General features: G+C 28.5%; 1 protein-coding gene across 1 annotated transcript; it reads left to right on the plus strand.

The window, feature by feature from the left end:
• The first annotated feature begins 466 nt into the window (after positions 1-466).
• Positions 467-20,385, plus strand: LOC113386775 (protein tipE). The gene is made up of 2 exons (XM_026624524.1): positions 467-1,479; positions 20,017-20,385. The coding sequence occupies exons 1-2, from the start codon at positions 467-469 to the stop codon at positions 20,078-20,080; spliced, it is 1,077 nt and encodes a 358-aa protein (XP_026480309.1). The 3' UTR covers positions 20,081-20,385.
• Positions 20,386-27,436: the final 7,051 nt, after the last annotated feature.

Consider the following 27,436-nt stretch of genomic DNA (forward strand, 5'->3'; position numbering starts at 1 on the left):
CGATCAGAATCAATCTTTAGATTTGTGTGATTTAAATTTAGATAAGGATTGCTTTTCATTCGGACAACTGTCTGTTTCAGGGCCGAGAAATTACTTCTATGCAGTAATACAAATCAGATTTTTACACTATCTTAATTTACTTACTATAGAAAAAATTGAAATCATTATAAATTTTTCTGTTTATATTTTGTTTCACAAAATTTGTAATTATTTTTTATTCTTTGTAGCATTCGACGCATTAAATGAGGTAATTAAAATAAATTAAACTAAATAAAACTCTAGAATTATCTTATAAATATGAATTGCATAAGTTAGTATTTTTAATGACAATGAAATATCTCAAGTGCAAAATGTTGGTTCCGGAGGCATAGCACAGGTGGCGGTATAAACGGCCTGATCATCGCGGTCGTAACTCACCGGATGTCTCCGTGGCCGTGTCGGCGCCCCCGCCGCCGTCACAATTGCCATGGCGGACGAAGAAATAATTCCAAAGACTTTGCTCCAGAAACTGCTTTTTTACACGACCGCGTTTTTCGTATTACTGGGAACCTTCAGCATGTTCGCATTCCTCTTCCTGGTACCATTTGTAATCGATCCAGCTTTCACGACAATCTTCATGCAATTCGATACAAATCCAGCTCTGTGCGTGACGGTGGACACGGAGCACAGAAGAGGAGTCTCCAACTGTTCCTGGACCTCCTGCAGAGAAGGATGCACGAAAGACGTGTACGACTGCACACAGATACGCGTTAACTACAAACTATTAGCTCCGGGCGATGAGGTTCCTGAAATAGTAACGGAACCCGTGTATCAGAGATACCACGCTCGATATCAAAGGGCTTTGCGTGAATACGACTACATAGAAAGGCCCATGGATCCATACGAGCAGTACACGGATTTCGAAATGGATCCTTTAGAACAAACCGGCCTCATGGGCAATGACTCTGAGTGGTATTTTACCGGGGCGCGTCTGTTTCCCAACGTTAAGGGTTGCGGATACCCTCCGATGTTGAACTGTAGTATATTTCTCAAACGTTACCGCGATATTGGAACGAACTTCACGTGTTATTATAGTCGTGTTGACCCAGGGTTAGTGATCAGCGATTTGGACATGTGGCAGAATACGCTGAATTTAGTTCTCGCGATGGCGATACCGATTCCGTCGTTTATTATATCGGTCATATATCTGACTATAGCGTACTTTTATATATACAATGAGGAGCCCGAAGAGGCGGCGGCTCCGTTAGGCGATAACGCAGAAGAGATTGCCGGCGAGGGCAGCGAAGGTGTGGTCGTGTCTGGGGAGGAAGGCACGGACGACGTCGGCGGATGTGCATCCACTACGAGCGGAGCCGGCCTGTCGCCGGCGGAAGATCTCTCGGTGAGCTTCGGTCATCAGCTCAAGGTCAAAATGGTGGACGACATGAGTAGGGAAAGCATGGATGGACTTCAGCCTTCTAATTCCGCTTCGTTCAATGGGTGAGATAAAAATTACTAAAAATAAGAATAATTAGAAACATTATATTTACTAACTTATACTTTAATAATGACGTATTTTATCCATTAATGTTATTATTTGATAAGTTAAAAATAAGCAAGAAGTAAGCAATTCAAAATTACCATAATGATAAAACATATTTTTATAAAACTTGAATCACAAGAGAAATTATAAACATATCTTGTACAGAATACCAATCCAATAATTCTTTAATTTAATTTCAATTGGTTTAAGGTTTTATTATTTTTGATGCCAAAATCAATTAATTATTAATTGAATTAATCGTGCATTTTAAGTATCACAATTAAGTATAAAATATACTTAAGTCATTTACATTGCAAAATTTTATTGTATTGTTTTTATTGTATACTGTCATTATGTCGAGACAAAAATGTACTGATGACAATTATTTGCAATACCTCTAACAATATATTTACCAGATATATCCATGATTAAAAAAATTACACAGTTCCACGAAAAAAGTTATCAGTATTGGTGTGCTACATATGTTTTCCAATATAGTTTTTACCACTGAACACTGAGAATCTGAAGTCAAAATTGGGAGTCAAATGACAAAAAAATTGGAAAAAAATTAAAGAAACGGCGGAATCTCCGATCCAATAATTTTTCTGCATAATAAATAAAATCTTGTAATTTTTGTCAATTTTTAACTCTTTTTACCTTAAGTGATGGTTTATTGGTTTCTTTCGTATAACTTACTTTATCCTTGGAATATAGTTTTCTATTTTCCTTTAAATAGCATCTGTAAAAATACTATTGTTTAAGCAAAACTTTAAATGCGTTTTTCTCAGAACAGGCTTTTTTAGTACCGTTGACACGATTTCTCGAGTTCTACTCGACCGATTCACTTGAAATGTTCAGAGAGTCTTGTTTATAGACTTGTTTATAGAAGGTCTATCTAAAGCCCGAACTAGGATTATCCCCCGAATTCCAATTTGTACTATTTTTAAAAAAATCGAGAAACTCTAAAAAACAGTAAAAAAACACTTTTTTTTCAAACAGTCGCAAATTTGTAAAAAAACATTTTTTTTGCTCATCGCTAGTTCGCGCGATTGCGACATCATTGTAGATTTATAATCTTTTTATTTCTTTTATTTCGGATGGCTAGGAGGACTGAAATCATGTCAAGACTGAGGTGCCAATTTTTTTAGACCACCCACTTTATCAGCTGCCAGTTTTTACAGTTTTCAACTTTTTAATGTTTAAATTTTTGTTTTGTATTTTAATAATATTAATAAACAACTGGTAGGAAGTGGATAGTAAAAACATTCATTGCTTTCTTTTACGACACTTTAAAAATGACCTAAATTCATCGCTCTACACTAGAATATCCCCTTAAACCTTCTAAAAATCATAAACCAAATACATCAATAGTATTTACAGTCATAGAAATTTTAATACTTACATATCCCCATATGTTTAATTGCTTTTATATTCGTTCCATATCAATTTGGATATCAAATACAATCAAAATAAATCGAATTCATAACACTATATTTTATGAAATATTTTTAATTAAAATATTTTTGTTTTTATTAGTGTAATCAAAACATATATCATATAACTGTCTCACGCACCACCGCCAATATATAATGTGCCATGAAGCGTGTTTATAGAACTTGCACTGAAAATTCAATATTCATGTTCAATATTCCGTACATAAATTATATTGGAGATATGTTGACGACAAACAAAACTAATTACAGAAGCTCATGGTTTAGCGATTTCATAATGTACTGTTCAATATTTGATATGTTTATTGCATTCTGCACAACAAAATCTATTTACCAAAGTTTGTTCTACACGACAGACGATGAAACAACATATATCCCAAATAAATACCAACGCTTACATTAATTCAAATTACGTACGGTAAAATTAGATGAATTTGATAAAAATCTAGAATTATAATTATTTAGACTTTTAATAGTATTAATTTTAATATAACCCCATATGTTATATGCCTCAATGCAATAATGAAAACCTGTTTGAACAAACATACTTCATTCTTCTTCCTTTGAACCTTATATCAAAATGAGTATAATTACTACTATATCCTGGCACAACCGTACCCAATTTTCCTTATTACTTTTATATATTTTTAATACATTCATTAAAACATTTTTACATTCCCGTAGGACAAGTTATAGTAATCGCGAAAAAATCAAAAATGAATTTTTTTATATATCTTTACGTTTCAAAGGTCTCTGAAAATTTTCGCCGACGATTTCGGGAACACCGATCGACCGATTTCATTGAATAATTGATTTTTGAATAATTCAAAAAACATTCGATTTGTATTGATAAGGAGACGTGCTGATTAGTTTTTGGCACAGGCGTTTCTAGCCGTTCCGAAGATACGGGGCAAAAAGTGCCAAATATAGTAGCTCAGTTTTTAAGAGAACTGAGCGTCCGATTTTAATAATTCAAAAAACATTTTACTTGTATTAACAAGATGAATAACTGAATAACTTTTCATGAAGGCAGGTTCAGCGGTTTCGGAGATCTAATGAAAAAAGTAAAAAAATGCCATTTGACTGTCAAAAATGATCATTAGACATATGCACATCAAATTATCAGATATTTTATAGAGATTTTAACAATAAGTATAAATTTTGTTTACATTCCTATGGGTTCCGTTCCAATGTTTATCCGTTAGACGGCGGCGCGGCGCTTACGCGCTTCGATATTTCGTCTCTATACGGTTAAAGCAGTTCAGAGTTCCCAAAATATTTCAAAATAAAGAAAACATTTTTTTTTTCAAAAAAAAGTAATTTTTTGTCGAATTTATAGTTTCTCAAAAATCTAATTTTTTCAGAGTAATTTTTTTTCAAAAATGTTAATCTTCAAAAAAAAATGTTGATACGGGATAGTTCCAGCAATTTGCCTTAAGGCACGATGCCATGAGCCCCACTAGTTTAAATTATTTTTATTTTTATTATTATACCGGTCTTGCACATTACACTACTTACCACATTTTTAATCTATTAATCGATGACGAACGGCCTCATATTTTGCGCCGGTTTTTCCGAATAGCCCTCCATGATGATGCATAGTTTTTCCAGAGTTTTCTTCGCATTACGATACCATCTTGCTCCTTTCCCAGCACGTGATCGGCGATGATTAAACCTCCGCGCACATCTGATATCGTTATAGGAAATATTTATTACACCATGCTTTGGAAAAGTTTGTTATTTTATGATTTTTGATTTCTTGTTGATGTAAGTTTTCCAACTGTTACTGAAAGTATTGTGATGTTGAATCTTATTTCAATTACTTTCTAGTCATTGAAAGTATCCTTGAATAGCTTTTTCGACATTTTGCTATTTTGCCATAACCAGATTGAAATGCATTGGGATATTTTTTAAATAAATATTTAAAATAATTTTTAAACATCTAAATTTGAACTTTCGCATATTTTAAAAGTTTATAAAAGGAACAAATATACTGATTAGTTTTGATAAGTAACTGCTCTAATTTTTTTTTGGCTTATTTTTCTAGACTTATAAAGAAATTTAAAAGTATTTGGCGTTTTTGAACGTTTTAAAATTTTAATTATCATTATGAATTCTACAAGTTCTAATTTTTTACTTAATTATTATGCACTAATTTTAAAAACTATTATAAAATTTCTGAAAATTGAAAAAAGTAACTTCTCTAAATTTCTTCGAATTTTCTTTCTCGATTATTATAAAAATTTATTCTTGAGATTTTTAATATTATAACTATGAATTACTAATTATTATAAGTTTTCTGAAAATTGAAAAAAGGCAACTTTTCTAAATTTCTTCGAATTTTCTTTCTCGATTATTATAAAAATTTATTCTTGAGATTTATGATATTATTACTATGAAAATACTATGATTTTTTTAATTTTACATGTTATAAATTTTCATCTTAAGTTGTTTTTATTAATTTTTCAGAGCTTATATGAACTATATAACTTATTAGATCAATATAAATATAAATTACTAAAAAATATTAAAAGTATATATGAAAACTATTATTATAATATGTTGTATGTATTATAGTATTAACTAAATATTCTATTATATATAAACAAATTAAATTCATTAAGTTTACTCACAAACATTTATTGATGAATAGTTTATATACAATTAAATAATCGGTATCGTTGTTAATACTCTATTTATTAAGAATGAATAAAGTAACGAATAAATTAAATTTTATTAATTAAAATTTTATATATATATATATATATATATATATATATAACTATATTACTTACTAAAACAATATTTTATAATGTTAATGTTAATTATTTAAATTCATTAAATTTAATTTTTTGAATTTCAGGAAATTCACGATTTTTGTTTCAAAATTTTATTAGTTCATAATGACTATAAAATCTTTAACAACAATCGTAAATTTTCTAAAAGTAAAAAAACTAAACAACGAGGTGTTTTGAAAATTTGGAAAATTAAAACAAAAAATTTAGCAGGTTTAACACTAGTTAAAATTCTGAAAAATGTCTCCATTACTTTTAACTGCTGAATTTAAATCTAATTTTATATTTTTATTATCATCATCGTCAGTGATGAAATAAATTTATTTTGATATTTATAGGTCAAAATAGCTTATATAATATTCATATTTCTTTGAAATTGAGCTATTCCAAGTTATTAGTTGTCTGACACTAAATGGACATACAATTTCTTTCCAATGAATTATTGATATTGAAAAATTGATATTCTATTTATGTACTATTATAAGGTATAATTATACAATTATTGTTTCAAAAGAGTTAGTAGAGAAGTATCATTATAAGGTACTCTGCATTAAAATTGATATGTTTTTGGTATTAATGCGCATTTCAATTCCATATATATATATGGAGGTGGAAGTTTTCTATCGTTAGCTTTAGATTATTTTCATTCTCTAACACTATTTAACAGTTTCCACTAAATCAATGGATTTCCAGAAATCACCTGGATAAAATCTATAATGCAATTTCATTTCGTCCTCCTGAATCGACGATTTAGATTACTCTGGTATCACCGTGTTTGGGCTTTTCTAGAGGATCTGTTTAAAGTACGGTCCGAACCTTGGTCATTATATTATATCGATGTATGTCCATGTATCACGAAAAGGTATATATATATATATATATATATATATATATATATAATTCATGATACATCAAGAAAATTTTGCTATCAATGTAACCCACTGACCCATTTTATATTGATAGACATTCTGTGGAATAATATAAAGCTGAAGATTTCGTAAAACTGGATGTAATGTATTTCCTTTGTCAGAAATTTATGATGGTCGATGATAGAATTTTTACTGAAGTCTTGCGGTTTGGCTACTGAATATAATGCTTTTCAATCATTTGTCGAATTTATATAGAAAATGAAAGGAAACTTTATACTTATATCTGAATTGTTGGTTCTAGACACTTATTTCCAATTTCATGCATTGGTGTTCTTTTCCATGTTTTACATTAATAATAAATTCACTTTACAATAGTAAGATAGTAGGATACTAAAACTCTCTATTTTTTCAATGGTTTTTAAAAATCAATATTTGTTTATTGAAAAATGAATGATATGATTGCCTACTAATGGTATGGAACTATATACTCGAAGGATGTTTTTTGAAATGAGTTTGTTCCTAAATCTGTTAACAAGCAAAAATTCTGGATATATTCATAAATATCTATTTATAATATATATTTATAATATATATAACTCAATCGAAGTAGGTTCTTCTTAATATTTATTTTTCCTCCCTATAATTATTTTTGTATACATGGTTATGGTTGAATAATATGAATATATTATATGCAGTATGTTAATTTAATTACAAGCTGAATATAAATTACACTTTGTCAAGAGAAGCTTTGATGTTGAAATTTGCTTTATTTATTTCTACAGACAATGTCACTGTCAGCTCATTTTACTATGCGAAGTAATTTTCTTTGAATAAATACTCCCTTTGTAGTTTATTTAGATAAGTGGATGTTTAGCGAATATGCATTAAAAGCTCTCTTAACTTTAGTACAAGGTATAAGGTATATATATATATATATATATATATATATATATTTTGTATATATACTAGCATGCCCAGCCATGCTTTGCTGTGGCATTTATTAAAATCCGCCGAATAAAGGTTATATACTCTTCTTTATGTTAATATCTTTATGATCTGTGTAAATAGCGTATTTGCAATAAATATGAATTTTTTGGCAAATATTTCGAAAATATTTAATTTTTTCACTGTTTCTCATTATTTCATACTTCTGTTTATTTTTTAATGAATTTTAATATTTTGCTTTAAATTCTTATTTATAGTATATTTTTATGATGTATATGTTTGCATACCTATAGTATGCAATTAATATAACTTGAATTAATCGATATTTTATTGCGTTCCATAACGTTTGTCAGTAATAATGTACATTTTTTTAAAATATTGTTTCATTAATAAATAAATTAGTTAACAAATGTGTCCAAGCATCGTACAACACATTTCCTGTATTGATTTGTTCAACATCAGATCCAACTAATTTTAAATTTTATCAATCGCTTCTGCCACTGACCATAAAACAGATAATTGCTAAAATAAAATTCAGTCAAACAATTAATTTCATAAATTATACTATTAATGTTTACTAAAAATAAACTTCAATAATCTCACAAATATATTTTGTTTACTACACTCTCCACCACTAACTTTCCATCAATTTACAATTGGCAATATAAAAAATTAATTTTCATTTAGCAGATGATGATGTATAATATTCCAGCAACTCCATAATGGACTACTACATATATATATATATATATATATATATATATATATATGCTAGTTTTTGCTATCAATAAATGTGCTTCAATGACAAATTCTATCTAGATGCAAAATCACGTCTGCATTTAAGAGAACACGATTTCTTCAAACATGTATTAACAATTTGACCAAACACGTCGTGAATTTTCAAAACCAGAATTTCTCTATTTGCAAATTTGCCACACGAATATTTTCTGGAAAGCTTCCGGATATGCGGCGGCCTCAGTTTCCGATTTCCCAGCGTCCGGTTTTCCGAACAACAGGTAGGCGTCGGTGGCCGAGCCTATTGTTGCAAAAGGCCAAATACATTCCATCTAGGATAGTTAGATCATTAGGTACTATAGTTATAATGGACTATCTAATCATGCCTTTAACAATATATGAAAATTATTTCAAGGGAATCTTTTTGATGCAATTAATAGATATTAATCTTAATATAGCAAATAAACAAATTAATATTTATATAAATTATAATTTATTTGTATTGTATTGATTTATTAGTTATGCTTAGATTTTGGCTTAGCTTGCAAGCCATGTTGCAAAAATAAAAATAAACCCTTTTGCTACGAGTGTGTCGTTCATGAACTACATCCGCGTGACGTGAATGTCGTCCATAGACGACATGTTCTGTGTCACTCTTTGCTTCAAAATTATCTAGGAGCAAATTATTTCCTATTTGGACTAAGTAAATTTTTTGGTATTTCAAAATAGAATAAGTAAAACTATTTACTATTCATTTATCAAAGCTTGCTTATAAATAAATAAATAAATAAATAAATTGAATGTATCTGAATAATATGCAAGGTTTCCGACTAGAACTTAAGTAGGGATCCAAAACATCGTCGTGCAAAGTGCTTTTCAGTTGTGGTTAGAACTTAATGGTATGCGGAACGATTTTCATGGAAATAGTGCAAAGATCAAAGGGGCAACATTTCAAAGCCATAGTTGTACATGGCATATTTGACATTAATTCTAAATACTTCATACCTCAAGTTTAAACTTTACCTTGAAATTGATTTTTTTGTCACTTTCAGTAGCATTATAGTAATCAACTGAAATAAATTTAATTGATTTTGAAATAACTCAAAAATTTCATATGGAACTAGTTAGATAGGGTGAAACTAGATAAAATTGACTACATTTTCTTGGGCACGGTTATATACATTCCGATATAAAAGTTTTGAATAAAACGACTTTGAATTGATATTTCATTCTTTAGAAAGAAATAGTTTTGAATAGAAAATTCAAAACATTTTTTTGGTTTATGTCAAATAATTCTAAAATTTCCTATGGAATCACCCCTTTTGAGTTAGATAGGGTGAATGCATAATATTTTGTAATGCGAATACGAAGTCTATAATATTTTAATTTAATGTATTTAAAGGCAATAAAACAATTAGGAGAACTAAACTTGTCCTAGCATTGTGCGGGCTATAGCTTACCCGAACAATATTTGGCAAACATCCAACAGTTAAATTGATAAGACTGGTTACCAAATATTCTACCATTTTTTTTTATTTAATATTAGTTCTAAATATTTTTTTCACATGGTGCCTCAGGCATTAACATGAAGCAGAAACAAGGTGATAGTATTGTTTGAAAAAAAATTATCTCACGTTATTTGGAAATGATGAGCTTAGCTCATCATTTTAGAAATAACGTGAATTTTAGAAATGCAACCTAGGGCTTTGGTAAAATTATGACAATCTTTTGGTTATTGTGGTTTACTATTGATAATTTCATTTATTTGAACTTTAAAACCGTACCAGTGAATAATGGATAGAATCACAGTAAAAAATACTCCGTTTGCCCCACGTCTTCAAAAATTGAGACTTTTTGTTACACTCTAAATTTAAAATTTTCGATATCGGTCGACCTTGAGAGGCTCTCCTTTTAAAAAAAAATTCTAAACTATGTTGGCAAGTTCCATCAAAACTTGGCACATATAATCAGCATTTTATAATGGTAAAATACTTCATAATGATATTTCCAAAAAATTCGAGTAAAAAATAACCTGGAAATGACATGATTTATCCGAGTAAACTTAACTGTAAATAATGTGATATTAGATGTTTCTGCACCGACTTTGTCATAATTTTCAACCAATTTTGGTTGTAATTCGTAATGTTATGGATCCAATGAACATTATAGGAAATTAACTACGTTATCATAATTTCGTTTGATAGTACTCTTTAGTAGCTATCGCTGAAAATCACTTTTGAATATTACATCATGTCAATGTCAAACCTAATTGAATTTGTCGAACAGTTTGTATTTACATTTACTATGCTGTATTATAAATTGTGTTCGTTATATATATATATATATATATATATATATATATATATTTTGACAATGGAAGTGAAAACATACGCTTCAATATTGAGAGCTAAATTAGATTTACATTAACGAATTTTTATAACTGTCCAAAAGTGAAGAGTAACAAGTGAAGAGGTTATTAACACTACACAAATTTAAATAAACTAAGCGATAGTCTGCATATTTTGTAGAGATTTATTTGTTTTTAATTTTTAGATACCTAATTTAAAAAAATATTATTAATTATTTTCATTCGACGGATTGCCTATTTAATTGTGACCGAAGGGAGGTTTAAAAGTTAATCATTTCTTTACCCCTCTATTTTTTATTATTGATAAATGTATACGCATAAATATATTGAGCATATTCTCAAAAAAATACAAAATATTTAATAATATTGTTAAGTAATACACATAATTTCATTAAAAATTTTGAACTTTAGAGAGCTTTCTGTAAGGCGTTTCATACTTTACCACACTTCTTATAATTATTTGTTCTTAGCTAATTTCCAGTAAATAATTTTTAATATTTCATAATAACGTTTATTTAATGTTTAAAATTCATTATTGATATTAGAAGTTAGTTTATCATTATCAAAATTTAACATACATTTGAAGATTTTTATTGCAAAAATTAAAGTATTTTTTATTAAATTATATTGTCAAATTGGTTTCAAATCAATAATCATTATTTTCTTTATGTGCCATTTGCATGCAAAATTTCTTCCAAGTATTTAAATTTAATTTATGTAATCATATCGAAAGTTTGCGAATTTATACTATAATTTACATAAGTTTTCTATAAAATGTTAAAGTATAAAAAATGTAAACTTTGGTAGCTGAATTGGGTTATTTCCAACTTTTCATTCTAATGATTGCATAGCGAGTGCACGCGCCAATATCAACATCGAAAATCTGAAACTCCGACATGCAATGTACGTAGTTTGTTTTTAAAAGCTCGGATGGAGACGAAAGAAAAAGTTATTTTATGGTTTAATTATTTAAAATAGATGCAGAGCGTGAAGTTTTTATCGCATTCGAGGCCGATGGCTTTACTTTTTTGCTTAACAGTTTTAACTTTATCGATAGTTTTGTTAACTTCCAACAGAATGTAAAATATATATGCAAAGCACTATTTAATAACAAATATTTAGCAAATGTTGACCAGCGTTGGGGGGTTAATTCTTCGTTAAAATAGACAATAACATAGCGTTGTCATGGTAACGATGTCTTATGCTTCTTTCTTTGTACTAAAAACTGTGAAAACGCTATGTATTTGCTGTGTAGTTATGCGTATTAGATATAGAATCTAAATAAACTGTGAAATAAAGTGGGGTATGTTGTCACTATTTGTCTTAGGACAAACAGCTAGAACTTTCCGTACCCTGATGGAATATTCCAGGAATATTAAATGTTTTCAAATAGATTCTTATAAATACTGTAACTTGCATATGTTTACAGAAAAGTAAATGAACAAAACTTTATCAATCAAATTTAACACTTATGGGACGGCACCAATTTCAAAACAATCTACTGTACCTCCTGTAATCTTGATTTCATTGTTTGTTTTGCAATTTGTTTGATAAAAATTTGTGGTCATTGAAGGACATACATTTATAATATTTATGATAATTTTTGATCGTTTTATAAAGAATGGTGACGTTCAAAACAATTTCCAAAACGCATAGCTGGTTGATTTTGACATGTTTTACAATAAAATGTTGTTCGCCGCCTTCTACCTAGTGCTTTTCTGTCAGAACAGACTATACAATCCCTTCTTCTTTTTCTCGCATTTAGAATATGCCACTAATTAGTCAGTATATTTCTTCATTTTTTTTGTTGCCATAATGGTTTGTTTTTTTCTATTATATTGTCTAATAATTCATTTGTGAAATATAAAGTAAAATAATCTATTGGATGTCTTATATTGCTTGGTATTTGTAGTCGGGGTGTTCGTTGATGTATGTCAAACTCGATTATTGAAGAAGAATCGGCACATTCGCTAATGTCTTTCCGCTCTTCATTTAATTTGTCGAACTTCTTCTTTTTGTTGGTTGGATAATATCATCATCATATTCATTACTATCTTCGGTGCAAATAGTAATTTCAATTTGAAACTCATCTTCACTACTACCTAATTCACAAAATTTACCAGTCGTTTTGCCATATTTAAAAGCGCTCGGTCGTTTTAAATTAAAAAAAGACTATATAGCAAAGAAAAAGGCTAAAAATACTACTAAAATGATATAAAATTATTTTCAAAATACAACACTGTTTATCACTGTCATATGTAATTTATACAACTTTTCGATGCAAACTGAGTCATTGTTTATAAAATAGCCTGTGCCTCACAGAGTATGTTTGACCACTCAGGTGGACAGCCGTCCCCAATGAGTTGAAATAAAGGACAACAATTGCAAAGTTAAACATATTTATGTTAACTATATAGGTAGATTTGGTATTTCAGCTAGAAAAAGAATTAAAGTTTGAAATATTTGCGATATTAAAAAAAAATTACCTTAAAGCTATTGTTTTGTCCACACTAGCAGAAAGTTTTTTGAATCATTCAAATCGGATGCTTAGTACTCCTAAAAACTGCAATTTTTTGCACATTTTGTTCGTTCTCTCCAAAACGGCTGAACTTGTCTTTGCCAAAAACTAATCACCACGCCAAACTTCTCCCCGTCATTACAAATTGAATGTTTTTTGAATCATTCAAATCGGATGCTTCGTTCACTTAAAAACTCGATTTCGATTTTCAGCACTCTTTTCTCCATTCCTCCGAAAAGGCTGTATCTGGCTTTACCAAAAACTAATCAGCACATCTCCACATCAATAGGAATCGAATGTTTTTTTAACCATCCGTGCGCCCGAAAACGTGGACGAAAAATTGTATCTATACATACATATACATACAAATCCATTTTTCTGAGGTATGCAAAAATGTTCAGAAACCTTTCTAACGTGAAGAAATGTGAAAATTTTCAATTTCGATTTTTGGACGATTACTTTAACTTACCCTACTGGAAGTTAACTAGAAAACGTACAAATGTCAAAAAGAATGTTATCATAACTGCATCTTTGTGATATGCATGTATAACCTATGGCTGAACTTAGCTTTATAGTATTAGCATAGTATTTTCACAGTTTTTAGTACCAAGAATGAAGCATAACATAGCGTTGCCATAACTACATTATGTTATAGTCTATTTTACCAGAGAATTGGTCCCTGAATCTTTATGATTACCAACCCTCTACCTAAGCAAAAGTAATTTGAATAGAGAAATGATTTGATTAAACATCTTCTCCCCGAACACAACAGTCTTTGGTCGTCTTGAGAGTTGAGTATTGAGTGTGTGGCGGAATTACCTTTGAGGGCATTTCAGCGCGAATGAAATGCGAGTCCCGAGTCGGATTATGTCGTCTTGAATCGAATTAATCAGCCGTACGGAGAAGTCTGACACGGAAACACTTAAAATGGTCCAAATTCGGTTAATACCCATTATGCTACCTTTTGGGAATGCATTAACAAATTGAGATACCAGGAATTTTATGGCTAATATTTATATAATGTGCTCTTTTTTGTTATACTTACGGTAAATGAAACTGCTTCTCTAGAAAGGAAAACGCTACTATAGCATGTGTGATTCTAGTTAATTATGTTTAGGATTGTTTTATTTCACTGCATAACTATAAAGCTTTTTATAAAATCTATAATGTTGCTATTTCAATATGATATCAACATAATTAAGAGTAAAGTGTATTTTACTTATATATAAGAAAGAGTACTGTGTATTTTTATCTTATATATAAAATTCTTCTGTAATGATGTATGCAAAAATACTCCTCCTAAACGATTATTCGGATTTTAATAAATCTCTATGAAGTTTAAGAGAAATTTCAAGGATGTAAATGATTATAAAAATATAGTAATATTGTATAAATAAATAAAAACAATAGCAAAACATGACATATGTCATTGTTTGACATTGAAAATAGTTTGACAAATGAGAACTGCCACGTGCCAGAAATTTCAATTCACTTATGAGCCTAGACAATATTAGAATGTAATATATTAATAAGAAAAATGTAATGTCTATATATAGATATTAATTATGGTAATAATGTTATTATTACTATAATAACTATATTATTATTGTCAAATAGCAGCTGAGATGTGCCAGATATTAAAATAATAATAATTAAGATACAGTATATATTACGCAGATGAAATTAAATAATTCAACTAAAGCATTCCTGTTTTGCCTTACTTTACTAAACCGCAATGCACAAAAGAATTACTTATGCAAAAAATTATTTAGAGGTTTCATTGTGTCAAAAATCCATATGATTGGCATTGGATACGGAATATTTACTCCAGTCAATGGAGCGTTTTGGATCTGAATTTTTTTACTGTGCTCTAATTTGCTTGAAATTTTAGAATTTGGTTCATCATTCTCCCAAGTTCAAACGTGAAAATAATTTAGGCTTTGCCGCCTCCCCCCGAGGGGGATGACATTTCTTCTTAGTGTACACCACTAAGAATTATTTTCAAGTCTTATTAAGTTTTTTTTTTTCAAAATAACGTTGGATATCAATAGAAGTATATGTATAATTATGAGTAATTAATAAAATTGGAACTTTTAAATTGTAGAGATGGATACATGATGTCTCTCGGCTCTATTGCTTATATATGAGATTTAACTAATTTATAATATGCATGGTATAAAATGAGCGCTGCACACAAATATGTATTTTTTATTCAGTAGCTACGATTATGGAATTAAAATGTTAATCTTTTAAAAAGAGTGAAAATAGACGCTTTTATATGATTTCACCTACAAACTTATATATACATTTTTCCAAGCATTTGTTATAAAGATATATCGTTATTGATAAAGCTCATATGTATTTTATATATTTCAAATGAAATCAAGGGCGAGGGAAGTTTGTTCACTAAGAAATCAGGTTGTGATTTATTTGCTATAATATAATCAAGTTTTCAAGGTCTATATATTGATATAAAAATATTATTGTTGTCTCTCCTTACCTACTTGTCCTGTCATCTGTCTATCAATATATAATGGAGTAGATGTATTTAAAAATTAAAATTATTTCTGAGATAAAAAGATCTAAACTATAAAGAAACAACTATATAATTGATATACACGTTGCTCAATTTTCCAATTTCATAGAATGTTCTATATTTTTCATTATTACTACTATTACCTGGTGTTTGCAGTTATCAATACCTACGGCCCACCTTCCAGGAGATGGTGCATCTTCGGTATTGACAATTTTTTACGCTGTTTTGAAACAGTATTTCTATCTTTTGTTTCTGAAATAATCATTCATTCTTCTCATATTTAATCAGAGCTTATTAAACGTTTCGATATGAAAACAAGTGAACTTTTTATAAAAGACCTTTGTTTAGAAAACACGTAATGTTCACTTATGCATGAAGTTCGATAGAGAAACTATAATTGGGTGTCTGATATATATTCACTATAAAAGCAATACAAGAAATAAACGTTTTATCCGAGTCAAAATGAAATAACTTGAGAAAAGAACATATGTTGATTTTACGTCATTTCCAAATTTGTTGCTTGTGATAATATTGCATCGCATTCTTGTAGTTGAGGAAAATACGAACAAATGTATGCATTTCATATGCAAAAAATATTATTCAAAAATAACTAGAAATTAATCATATGTAAATAATAATCTATTTCAATTAGCGAGCATAAAAGCAAAACTTGTCAAAGGCCACAGAACTGGACTTTCTAAATTTGTGTTTAGCAAATAAATGGACCATGACTCTTGTTTGTACAGTGCTCTGCAATCAGACAGCTAGAGCAGTTTTATACGGAATGTAGTACTATAATTTCTCTATTAGTGGGGTGGCCGATGAGCCACCTATAGAACATCATTATGAATTTCAGTATTGAGTAAAAATTCAGTATAAATAATTTAGTAAAATTGAATTTCAAAATCATTTTACTAAATTAATAACTTTTCAGTATAAGGATTTGAAATCATAAAAGGTGAAATTTTCTTTTTGTTCTCTATTAGAATTCGTTGCACACTGGCATTTCATATAAAAGTGGATGCATATTAACGAGAGTATTTTTCTTTATCGGTATAGTTTTTAATCGTTATGGTTCTTAATCGGTATGGTTCTTAATAGTCATTTTGAACTCAAGTATTATGACACATAAGAATATTTATGAACCACTTAACCTATATATATATATATATATATATATATATATATATATATATATATATATATAATTATTAATTTTCATTTTGAGCTCATGTTAATTAAAACTTGCAAAATAAGTAGATTCACATCTCGTTTATATCTATACCTGCGTTTAATTAATTTCAGAGTGTTTATTCGCGACGTAATCAGTATAACTCATCCTTCACTTTAATCAATTTGTTTTGGTATTTATTTTTATATTACTCAAACCTTGTTACGTTATGGGATATTTACGTTTCATGATTAAATTAAAAACATTAATTTTGAAAAATATATTAGACAAATTAGTTATTTGATATAGGGTTAAGCAGGGCTGAAAGGTCCGCGGATATAAATGTCGATTCCTTATATCCCAAGAACAAATAAAGTTATAATTTTTTTAACGACAATTCTTGAACTAATTGCTAATTTTAAGTTGGATTCAACAGTTGTTTTTATATATCCTTTATCAAAGCTTGCATGTGGATGGGATCAAAGGAACTAACTGAACCGTTATCATGGCAAAGGCGTAAAAGATCAAAAATATTGAATAAGAAAGTAACTTAAGTTAGCAAAATAAATTTTATAAGCAAAAAGTTAAATAAATAGTTATTTCAACTATTCTGATGATTTTTTCCGACGTGATACCAGATCAAGGTTATATTCAATGTTTCTCCTGTAAAAAATGTATCCATGAAGTTTATATTATTATTCATCCCGTTATAATTACCAATGTAACTTTGGACCTGTTAAGCTCCTGGTCGTTCCATTTTACTCCTCCTATGGGGCAAAAAAAATACGTGACAAATTTTGTAAAAGCAGCAAAAAGAAACACATTTCTGCAATGATGAATTATCTACCAGTTTTACTGATTTTATTCAGATAATTGTTCATTTGATATGTTATTATTCTCTCTGATTCAATAATACGTCTCAGCTAAGGCCAGTATTTGCTCTATATCAGCCCAAACCTTTCAAGTTCGTCGGTGATTTAGAATTCCCGGCATAGAGTAAAAACACTCATATATAACAGAAACTATATCCATGGCCTTCCAAAATTCCTATACAAACCAAACTATCATCCTTGTTTTTAGGTGGACCTTTCGGTAATTAGCGGATAACAAAAGACCCAATTTCTCGTTGGATATTTGCACTGTTTTGTGATGAGCGGTCAGAATACTAACAAATGGTTCAGGGATCAGAATAATAGAAAGTATTCTGCACCTTTTGTTAGAATTCGTATATAGGCTTGTGATTTAATATAGTTGAAACTAAATACAATGAAAAAATATAAATATTACTAAATTATTATAATTAATTATCTCCGATTTCTTCCTTTCAATATATCATATATCAATATATATAAAAATTGGGCTAAATTACATTTGATATATTTATACTTATTTAATAAAAATTTAATTATTTATTAAAACGCTATTATCTCATTAAATACAAAATAATATTCAAACCCGCAATTATCAAATAAAACTACTATAATGCATTTAACACAATGAGTTAAAATGAAATAATGCTTTCATATATTGATATATGAAATAAATTATTGCCATAGGTATAATTAAATTTTATATTGATATATCATGGTATAAATCTGCAATGAACATTTAAAGTATTGTATTGTATTTAATTCGAATTTGCCGATTTCATATTGTGCTGTATTTTTAACGCATTTAAAATTATAAATAATAAAAAAAATAAAAACTAGGTGTTAAGGCTATTGCAGAAACTTTCAGATATGTGTAAATAATTTTCATAATATATACAAATTAAGATTTATCAACTTTAAAATAGTGACGGTGAAGGTATGACTACTATACTAGAAAGACTATACTTTAATGAATTTTTGAATCAAACCAATTTTTGTAGGCCTATATCATTTGGGCGTATTTATTGAGACCATAAACAACTCTTTACAAAAGGTTTTATCAAAATCGTAAAAACATGTTTTATCAATTAATCAAGAAAAAAAGGCCCGACCGATCTTTACCAAGAACCCATCAGCACAATACCTAAATTGTATTTTTTAGAGGTTTTGAATTTTTAAAAACAACATTTTTGTCAAAGTTTTGGACAATAAAATTAGCATTTTTCTCCAGATTATAAAAAAACGGCTTGGATCTTATCTAGCTACATAGAATGGCTTCGAAATTTTTGAAATTATTGCAGCTGTTTTTGAAAAAACATCAGTAAAAAGTCAAAATTTTGCCTCACATATATATTTTTCTTCATACTTTAGTCCCGAACAATTCAGAATGAGTAGAAACGTCAGAAAACATAATATAAACAAATTGTTTTTTCTAGAAAAAAACATCGACTTTCTCTTAATTGTGTAATATTCATTTATGTATTCGTGTAACATGATTTGAACAATAAAAAACTGAAATATTTTATGAGAAACTATCAGGTCATCACAATATATTTACGTGTAAATAAGAATTGATTCAAGGTTAAAGTACTGGGCTTAGCACACTGCCCTGTGGTGCCCCACATTCTATATTTCGAATGCTCGAAGTCACATCTTCAATTTTGATTCTAAATTTTCTAATAAGCAAATATGAGATTAAGATATTGAAGAAATATTGCATATTGTGTTGATGAATAATTTTATTCTGATTGACTATCGATAGATGTTTAATAAAAAAAACTAATTAGGTAATAATTTAGTTTCGATATGAGAATTAATTGTGTATTGGAAATTATATTAGGTTGTCAAATATCTCCCTTCCGCTTTTTTGTTCTTGGTTTATAATACAAAAAGGCGGAAGGGATATATTTGACAATCTTATATTAATAATATCAATAAAGAAACGGTATGGCCGATTTTCACTAAAAACTAGTTAAGGCTTGACTATTTAAGATTGGTTTAGTTAAGTAGGTTTGTTAAATCGTGAAGGAAAAATTGTGCGCTCATCTGCTGTATATAAAGAAAGTGCTTGGGTCTTATTGAGTTATATTGGATGGCTTTTAAGTTTTAAAAATGGGAGCAGCCGTTTTTGATAAAAAATCGACGAAAGCTTAAATTTTGGTTTACATACACCTTTTTTTTTATTTTAGATCTTATGTTTCGGTGCAATATTTTCATGATCCATTATCCTTTTTCAGAAACTTGAGCAAAACGATGACGACGAGTATCTCAACGCCTCCTGGGCCGATAGCAGCTCTCTGAAGAGGCAGTTCCATGGACTCAAGAATATTTCCTGGCGCCCTAAGTAGACAGGCGCGGATTTGAGCTCAAGTTCGCAAAGTCTTGGGGACGAAGACTTCGCTTCGGCGCGGCTTTTGCAAATCAACAAACTCGCTAGCACTTTGTCATGTTAGACATGTTAAATTCACCAGTTAAAAAATAATAAATCGTTCAGATAGAGATAAGTTTTGCTTAATGGAAAAACAGAAAATTAGACGGTTACGTAGGTACATCGGTTGTAAGAAGTTGTTGTTGGTAATATACATTTTTATTGATAATCGAAGCATTACAAGCTCAAAAACAATTAATGTTGTTTTATAAATATAATTTAAAATGATATATTTTGATGCGGCAATCTGGTAGTCATCAACAGATAAATATTATTACCAGATAAAAATTATTTAAAGGTACTACGTAAATGCCCTTCTAAGAACCAGGAATTGATAGAATTGAGCACTTATGGATAATTTACCGCATTCGAAAAAAAATTTATTTTTAAAACAGTAAGATGGTAAGGTGGGGCACAAAGATCTAATTTGATTTTTAGTAATTATACTGTCTAAATCAAATAAACTACATTATAACGGATAACATTTATCAAATAAATCGTACGTATCAACAATCGAACTATGTTTAGTCAAGTTCACAGGTAGTCTCTAATTATAGAAATGTGTTTTTACAATTTTCCTAAAATTTGTCATCTGTCTTTTTCCACCATATAGTCGGGGTAAAATGGGACAGCCAGAGCTAACAAATGAAGTGTTTTAATCTTAATTTTGAATGAATGTAACAAAATAATAGCTACAATATTCAGTCAATACAACATATAAATCTTATAGGCACATTTTTTCAAAAATACCACTGCATACAACCTAGATCTGGTATTTTCGCCTCACATCTAAGTTTCAAATTCCGTGGGTAAAAAGGTTCAATAAAATCATCTAAAACAATTAGAATATGACATTTTTAACAACCACAACTTTTATAACTCAGGCAACATCGATATCACGAGATAAATGGTTACAATGTCATTTTTTTAACGAAAATATATTGTTTCATTATAAGTTGTTTTGCTTTTGAGCGCTATTGTTTAGTTTAAGGTGTCTAAATATATTTTCCAAGTACACGTTATTTCATTTATATTTATAAGGCGTATTGTTATTTTTAAGTTACATTCATAGTTTTTTATGTAACCTCTAAAATAGCCACTAAAAAAGGACCACTTAGTCTGTGAAAAATATTTTTCCATGTTATTATGTTGTTTGTAGTAATTATTTTTCCAGAATGTGTTTGCTCATGATTAATCAAACAGAAATATGTATTAATATAGTTGGGGTAAAAAGGACCACCTAGTCTGTGAAAAATATTTTTGCATGTTATTATTAAGAATAAGTTTGCTTATGATTAATTAGACAGGAATATCTATAAATATAGAAGTGAGAGTTGATAGAAACCCATGTTTATCATAAATATTCAATATGTATTTAGATTTTAATTTGGAATTTTGTTGTTCAGCCTAATAATTATAGTGTTAAAATAATGTAGCTATTATTTTGCATAATATCTGTAAAATTACAAAGTAAATGGTAGGCCTATTTTGTTCTTTGACTGTTTCTTTTTACCCCGTCTGTGATTTAAAAACACATTTAAAAAAATGGCTAAAACATATGACACATTTTTGGAAAATGGCTAAAACACATTTTTACGATGATCAATTCGCTGGGAATTTTACTTTTAAACTATGTTCAGTAAAATTTCCAACAATTTTTTTTTTTTGAAAAAAAAAACTAAAAAAAAACTGGAAATTTTACTGAACATAGTTCAAAAGTTGTTTATTTAGTATGTGTTATTCGTTTTGATGTAGTTGGTTTTGTTTTCAGAGTATATTTGCTAAAAGTCAAATTGGACCAATGTGTCCTACTCTATATAAGGTGTTGAATATAAGTTAAAGTTTCTAGCATTTTTTTATTTTAAATTAAATCGTGCGCAGTAAATTAAAATAATATACTATAGCTCTATAGAAATACAGTGTATTAGCCTTACTGAGCATTCAAAAAAAAATTCGTTAAAACTGAAATGTTAACTAACAAAGAACCATCATACTCATTATATATAAAAATGTATTCACCAGTAATGCACTCATTCTAACAACACGTTGGATGGCAATTTTCCATCTTCTCCAATTTCCTCATATCTTGAATAATGAAAACCGACTAAACTAGTAACACTAGGATGCGCTGCGACCAAATTGCATTTCTGTATTATTCATTATGCAAAAATTCATTATTTGAACCGGATCCATGACACACAGCACACCGTATATAAGACACTGCCACAGCCACACAAAAAGCAGTCAATATTGTGAAAATAATAACAGCTAATGTAGCTGAACTAAATAGAAACAGAAGAGCTAAATCGTTTCAGAATAGAATTCATTAAAATTAAGACAAACGTATTTATGGTATTATTGAAAAGGCTCGAAGAGGTTAATTTATATGCAGAGGAATGGATTATTCTTGAAATATATTTAAATATTTATTTTTCTTTTTATTATTTTGCAAAGCATTTCACTCACAAGCTATTAAAATATTGAATCTATTGAAATAAAAAATATTTGAATTAGTTGGGAGTAAATTTTCTAGCAATTAGAAGCTTTTTTAGGCTCTTTACGCGTTTTTTGTTTAGGATGAAACTGAAAAGTATTGTACCATTTTGTAATCCTACTTGAAAGCATAAACTTTTAATAGAACTGGCCCCATTAAAAGCACTATAGTATTTTATTTAAGCACTTTGAATAATGTCCACGAGGTCTTTTTAAGCTTATTAGGGTGGAACTGTACAAATTCGAAAATTATGAGCTTTTAAGCACAATCTTCAGCTGTGGTCAAATGAACAATATTTTGGTCATTGTGGTTTTATTCGATTTATTATTTAACAAATAGTCTTGATTACAGAAACTTAGGGCTTTTATATCATTTTTGACTGCAGTTCTAGAAATATTATTTACAGTTACGGCTCTAAAGTTTAAACGAATAAAACTAATAAAAAATTACCACAATAACCGACATGTGGTCATAGTTCGAGAAAGCTCTAGATTGTACTAAAAAGCTCATAATTTTCATTTTACAAAGAATTTTTTTCAAATTTGTTTTCATGGTAGTTACAACTATTACTATCAACCTATTTCCACTTTTGTTGTGTTGAGTTCTGGGATTCCATGTATAAAGGTTTTAACGTTTAATATATTTTTATATTTATATTTATTTCAAATTAATATTATATTAAGCATTTACATTTGTGATTTTTTCGAAACGGGGTTATAGTATTGACTTTAACTGTACTGAACAAAATTATAAAAAAAAAATATCTCAAGTTATTTGGAAATAATAAGATTAGAAATACAACCTAGAGCTTTAGTGAATTCATGACACATTTTTGGATATTGTGGTTAACTTTTAACAATTTTGTTTTTGTGAACTTTAAAACCGTAACCGTGAAGAACATTTATAGGACCGCAGTAAAAAATAATAACACTAATGCTCAAAGTTTTCAAGATCTAAGACTTCTTGTTTAGTTACAAATTTAAAATATTTAAATCATGGTTACGGTTTCTAAGTTTAAATAAACAAAAGTCGTAAAAATTAACCACAAAAATTGAAAAATGTTCATAATTTTACCGAAGCTCTAGGTTGCACTCAAAAGCTCACAATTTTCAAACAACTTAAGATAATTATTTTTCCATTTTTTTCAGGACAGTTGAGGTCAATTAACATTAAATTCAATTAAGGACAGTTATCACCTTATTTTGGCAACTAAAATTAAAACAATATCAAATTACAATATATTTAACCACAATAACCGAAAAATGGTCATTAGTTCACCAAAGCTCTAGGTTGCATTCAAAAGCACATAATTGCCAAGCAACTTAAGAAAAAATAATTTGTCAATTTTTTTTCAGTACATTTAAGGTCAACCTTGATTTGGTAAATAAAATAAAAAGAATATGATATTACAATATAATTGTATGATATTACAATATAATCATAAAGTTAGGATATCTCTACATATGTAAGAGACCTATATTTTAAAACATAAATTGAATACAAAGGAATTATTTTTGTTTTAGTTTTGTTTATGTCATGTAATTAAATATTGGCAAACATTGTCAATACTATCATCTTACTTCGGTACCTAAAAAAAACTGAAAATACAATATAATTGACTATCTCAAAGGAAAACCCTCCGAATGTAGGAGCATATTTAAAAACATAAATTTAAGAGAAAGAAATTATTTTTGTTTTAATTTTACTTATGTTATGTAATTGAATATTGGCATAATATGCTGTCAGACATGTATATTTCAGCGCCCAAAACTCACGTTAAATTTTTCTTCCTTATTTGAGTTTTGGGTATCAGAAAGCTCCACCGCCATACTGAGTGCTAGATTTTTCCATTTTATTTCTCTATTTTGTGAGTATGTTATAGTTAATTGATACAAAATATATTGTTCAGATATTTATAATGTTAAATATCCATTATGATGTATATAAATTAATCTATTCGAGCCTAAAACGAGCTAAACCATTCGCTTGTTAGCAACAAATGATGTATATTAGCACACGCACATTGCACTCAAAATTCTCATTAACTCTATCACGACGCGTCGGTGTAACCTAAAAGCTTTATAACTCCGATAGGCACATATTGGAAATTAGTATCATAAAATTAATATATAACTTAATTAATAAAGTTATATGATATAAGAACAACCGACAATATTTTATAAATGTACGATACAACTAGTATTTTTCAATTTACGCAACGAGACAACAATTTATGATGTTCACTTAATTAACAGTATGAAGAAAATTATATTACAATAAAATAATGTCGGCAAGCTTAAAGCTAAGCTTAGAGTTAAGATCGATTATTATTATTATAAGAGATTTTCTTACTGACAAGAAAATTTGTTCAATGATTTTATTCAATAGAAACAACAATGGTTTCAGCAGTAATACTATCAATTTATTGATTAAAATATAGATTTGTGAAGTTATAAATAAATGTGCTCACAACAGTCTGCAATATTTTAAAATCTAGTTGTTTATATTCTAAACTACGTAAGACGAATTTTATTTATTAATTTAAGATAATGCATTTCATTTCATTCTTAATAAAAAAACATAAATAATAGAATGATCATAGATCATAAATCATACAAATCATAAATAATATAAAAAGTGAATGTTTTACCAAAAAAATCATACTACTACATCATTGTTTATATCGGATTTACAACTTAGTTGTCAACGCAGAAACATTTAAAGAAATGTAATTGTTTAGCTATTATTCTACATGACTTCATTATCATTACTTAGATTTTTTTTATGTCTTTGGTATGAGACCATCTCTATTTATTTACTGTTTTTTTCTCTGCAAATCTTAAATTAGTGATTTAATAAATAGTCTTGATTTTAGAAAACTTGGGGCAGTAGTATTATTATTTTTGACTGTGGTCCAAAGTTTCACAGCTTAAATGAACAAAAGTAATTAAAATAATCGAAATATTGTACAGTTTGACCACAGCTGAAGATTGCGGTTGTAAGCTCATAATTTTTAAAGTGCACAAGAATTTTTTTTTTTTTTTGTTTTTCATGATTGTTACAATCAGTACTGGTACCCTGTTTCGCATGTAGAGTTCTGTGACATCCTGTAAATGAATTTAATGGTCACTTTATGTATTGTAATATCATTTGCTAGTTTTTTACTTTGACTTTCAGTAGAAGATTGTTTATTTTCTAAATTTTTATTCAAACACTATTGTATTACTAAAAAATACATTTTTTTATATCGTAGAATCATATTAAAAATATTTTATTCTCGACGGGTTGACAAAAATAAGATAACAGATACATTCACAATAAATTAAATAACATTAGCAAATTATTGTAAATTATTTACAAAGAAAACATCATACTTTTTTAAAAAAATCATTGTGTGTTAAGTGAAAAAATCACTTTTGCGAATATACGTATAAATATCGACTCACCACGCATGACCGACCTTTTTCTTTACATTTCACTTGGAAAGATTACATATAAAGAATTTCTTCAAATGCGATGTCATGTGTATAGATATGATTGAACTTTTAATGGAAAAGTATTTTCGGACCATCAAGCTTTATAAAAAGATTTTTTTACATCAACGTTATTGAATTTATTTCATGAAGCTTATAGAATTTTGTAGTAGGTAATATTGAATCTCGACATCAGGGGCAATAAATATCAAAAAAAGTAAGAATCTTATGTATTGTTATGTAAATAGTACACTAAATTTTATTTACTTGGTATGAAGTATTTATGAAACAGAAAAGAATGTAAATAATTATTCGAGACATTAGTAAAATGCATTTTCTCCAAAATTAGATTCAAATTCCGCAGTAGATCAGATCAGGAATAAGTTCAAATATTTGATTTTTGTAATTTTGTGAATTAAGTACTGCTTTAACAAAAACATTTTACAGAAGGGTTAAATAAACCTCTGGTCGAGATGTGTGTACGAATGTCGCTCATAGACGACAACCAGTATTGAACATTGGTTCAATATTTATCACTTTGCTTTAAAAAATTGTAAATTCTAACTATTTATTATTTAAAAGTGTATTTTTCAATATTTAAATATATTTTAATAATAATCGCTGAAAAAGCTCAAAATGTGTTCTGTAACTAATGGGGCGCCTTGTTGGCTCGTATAGCAATGTCGCATCTGCGGAAAACATCCTGGTAGCAAAATGGTTAAATTATTTGTCTAATGTCTCTTATTGAATAATAAAAGTAGATTATTTCTAATATGGTTATGTTTTCAATCTTTGTCTGTAATATGAATGAAAAAGTTATATTTATTGCCTCTGAGCTTGATTAGTCACATTAGTTATAAAAAAACGATACAAAAATAAATCGGAAAATATTAGATATAGTAAATATAAAACGAGTAGATTCTACCATATATCTATTTCTTGCAATACAATTCATTAGTCTGTAATTAATACGAATTGCAAAATAAAATTATATTCTATAAACGATGAAGAGTGATTTTATAATAAAAATATCTAGATGTTTAAACTAAATTTATATCTAATTGAGTAAACGAATGATATAGAGAGAATCGAATCTAATATTATTGTTAATGTAAATAATGAAACTTATAGCTTTCTTGCTAGCACGTATTATTCTAAATGAATAATTATGATAATTATTGAAATTTAACTAAATAATTAATATTAGGCTTTCGCAACGGTCTGTGAAGTAAGGTATTCTGTTATGCAGAATGTCGCCCTCC

The sequence above is a fragment of the Ctenocephalides felis genome, unplaced genomic scaffold, assembly GCF_003426905.1.
Source record: "Ctenocephalides felis isolate EL2017-DRISC unplaced genomic scaffold, ASM342690v1 CF-g0.4_SCAFFOLD_03571, whole genome shotgun sequence".
Taxonomy (NCBI): domain Eukaryota; kingdom Metazoa; phylum Arthropoda; class Insecta; order Siphonaptera; family Pulicidae; genus Ctenocephalides; species Ctenocephalides felis.

Bases quoted from the DNA above. Each gene is read 5' to 3' on its own strand.
- LOC113386775 (XM_026624524.1), top strand. From the start codon at position 467: ATGGCGGACGAAGAAATAATTCCAAAGACTTTGCTCCAGAAACTGCTT. The intron at 1,480-20,016 runs GTGAGATAAAAA...ATCCTTTTTCAG, and splicing joins AATTCCGCTTCGTTCAATGG to AAACTTGAGCAAAACGATGA.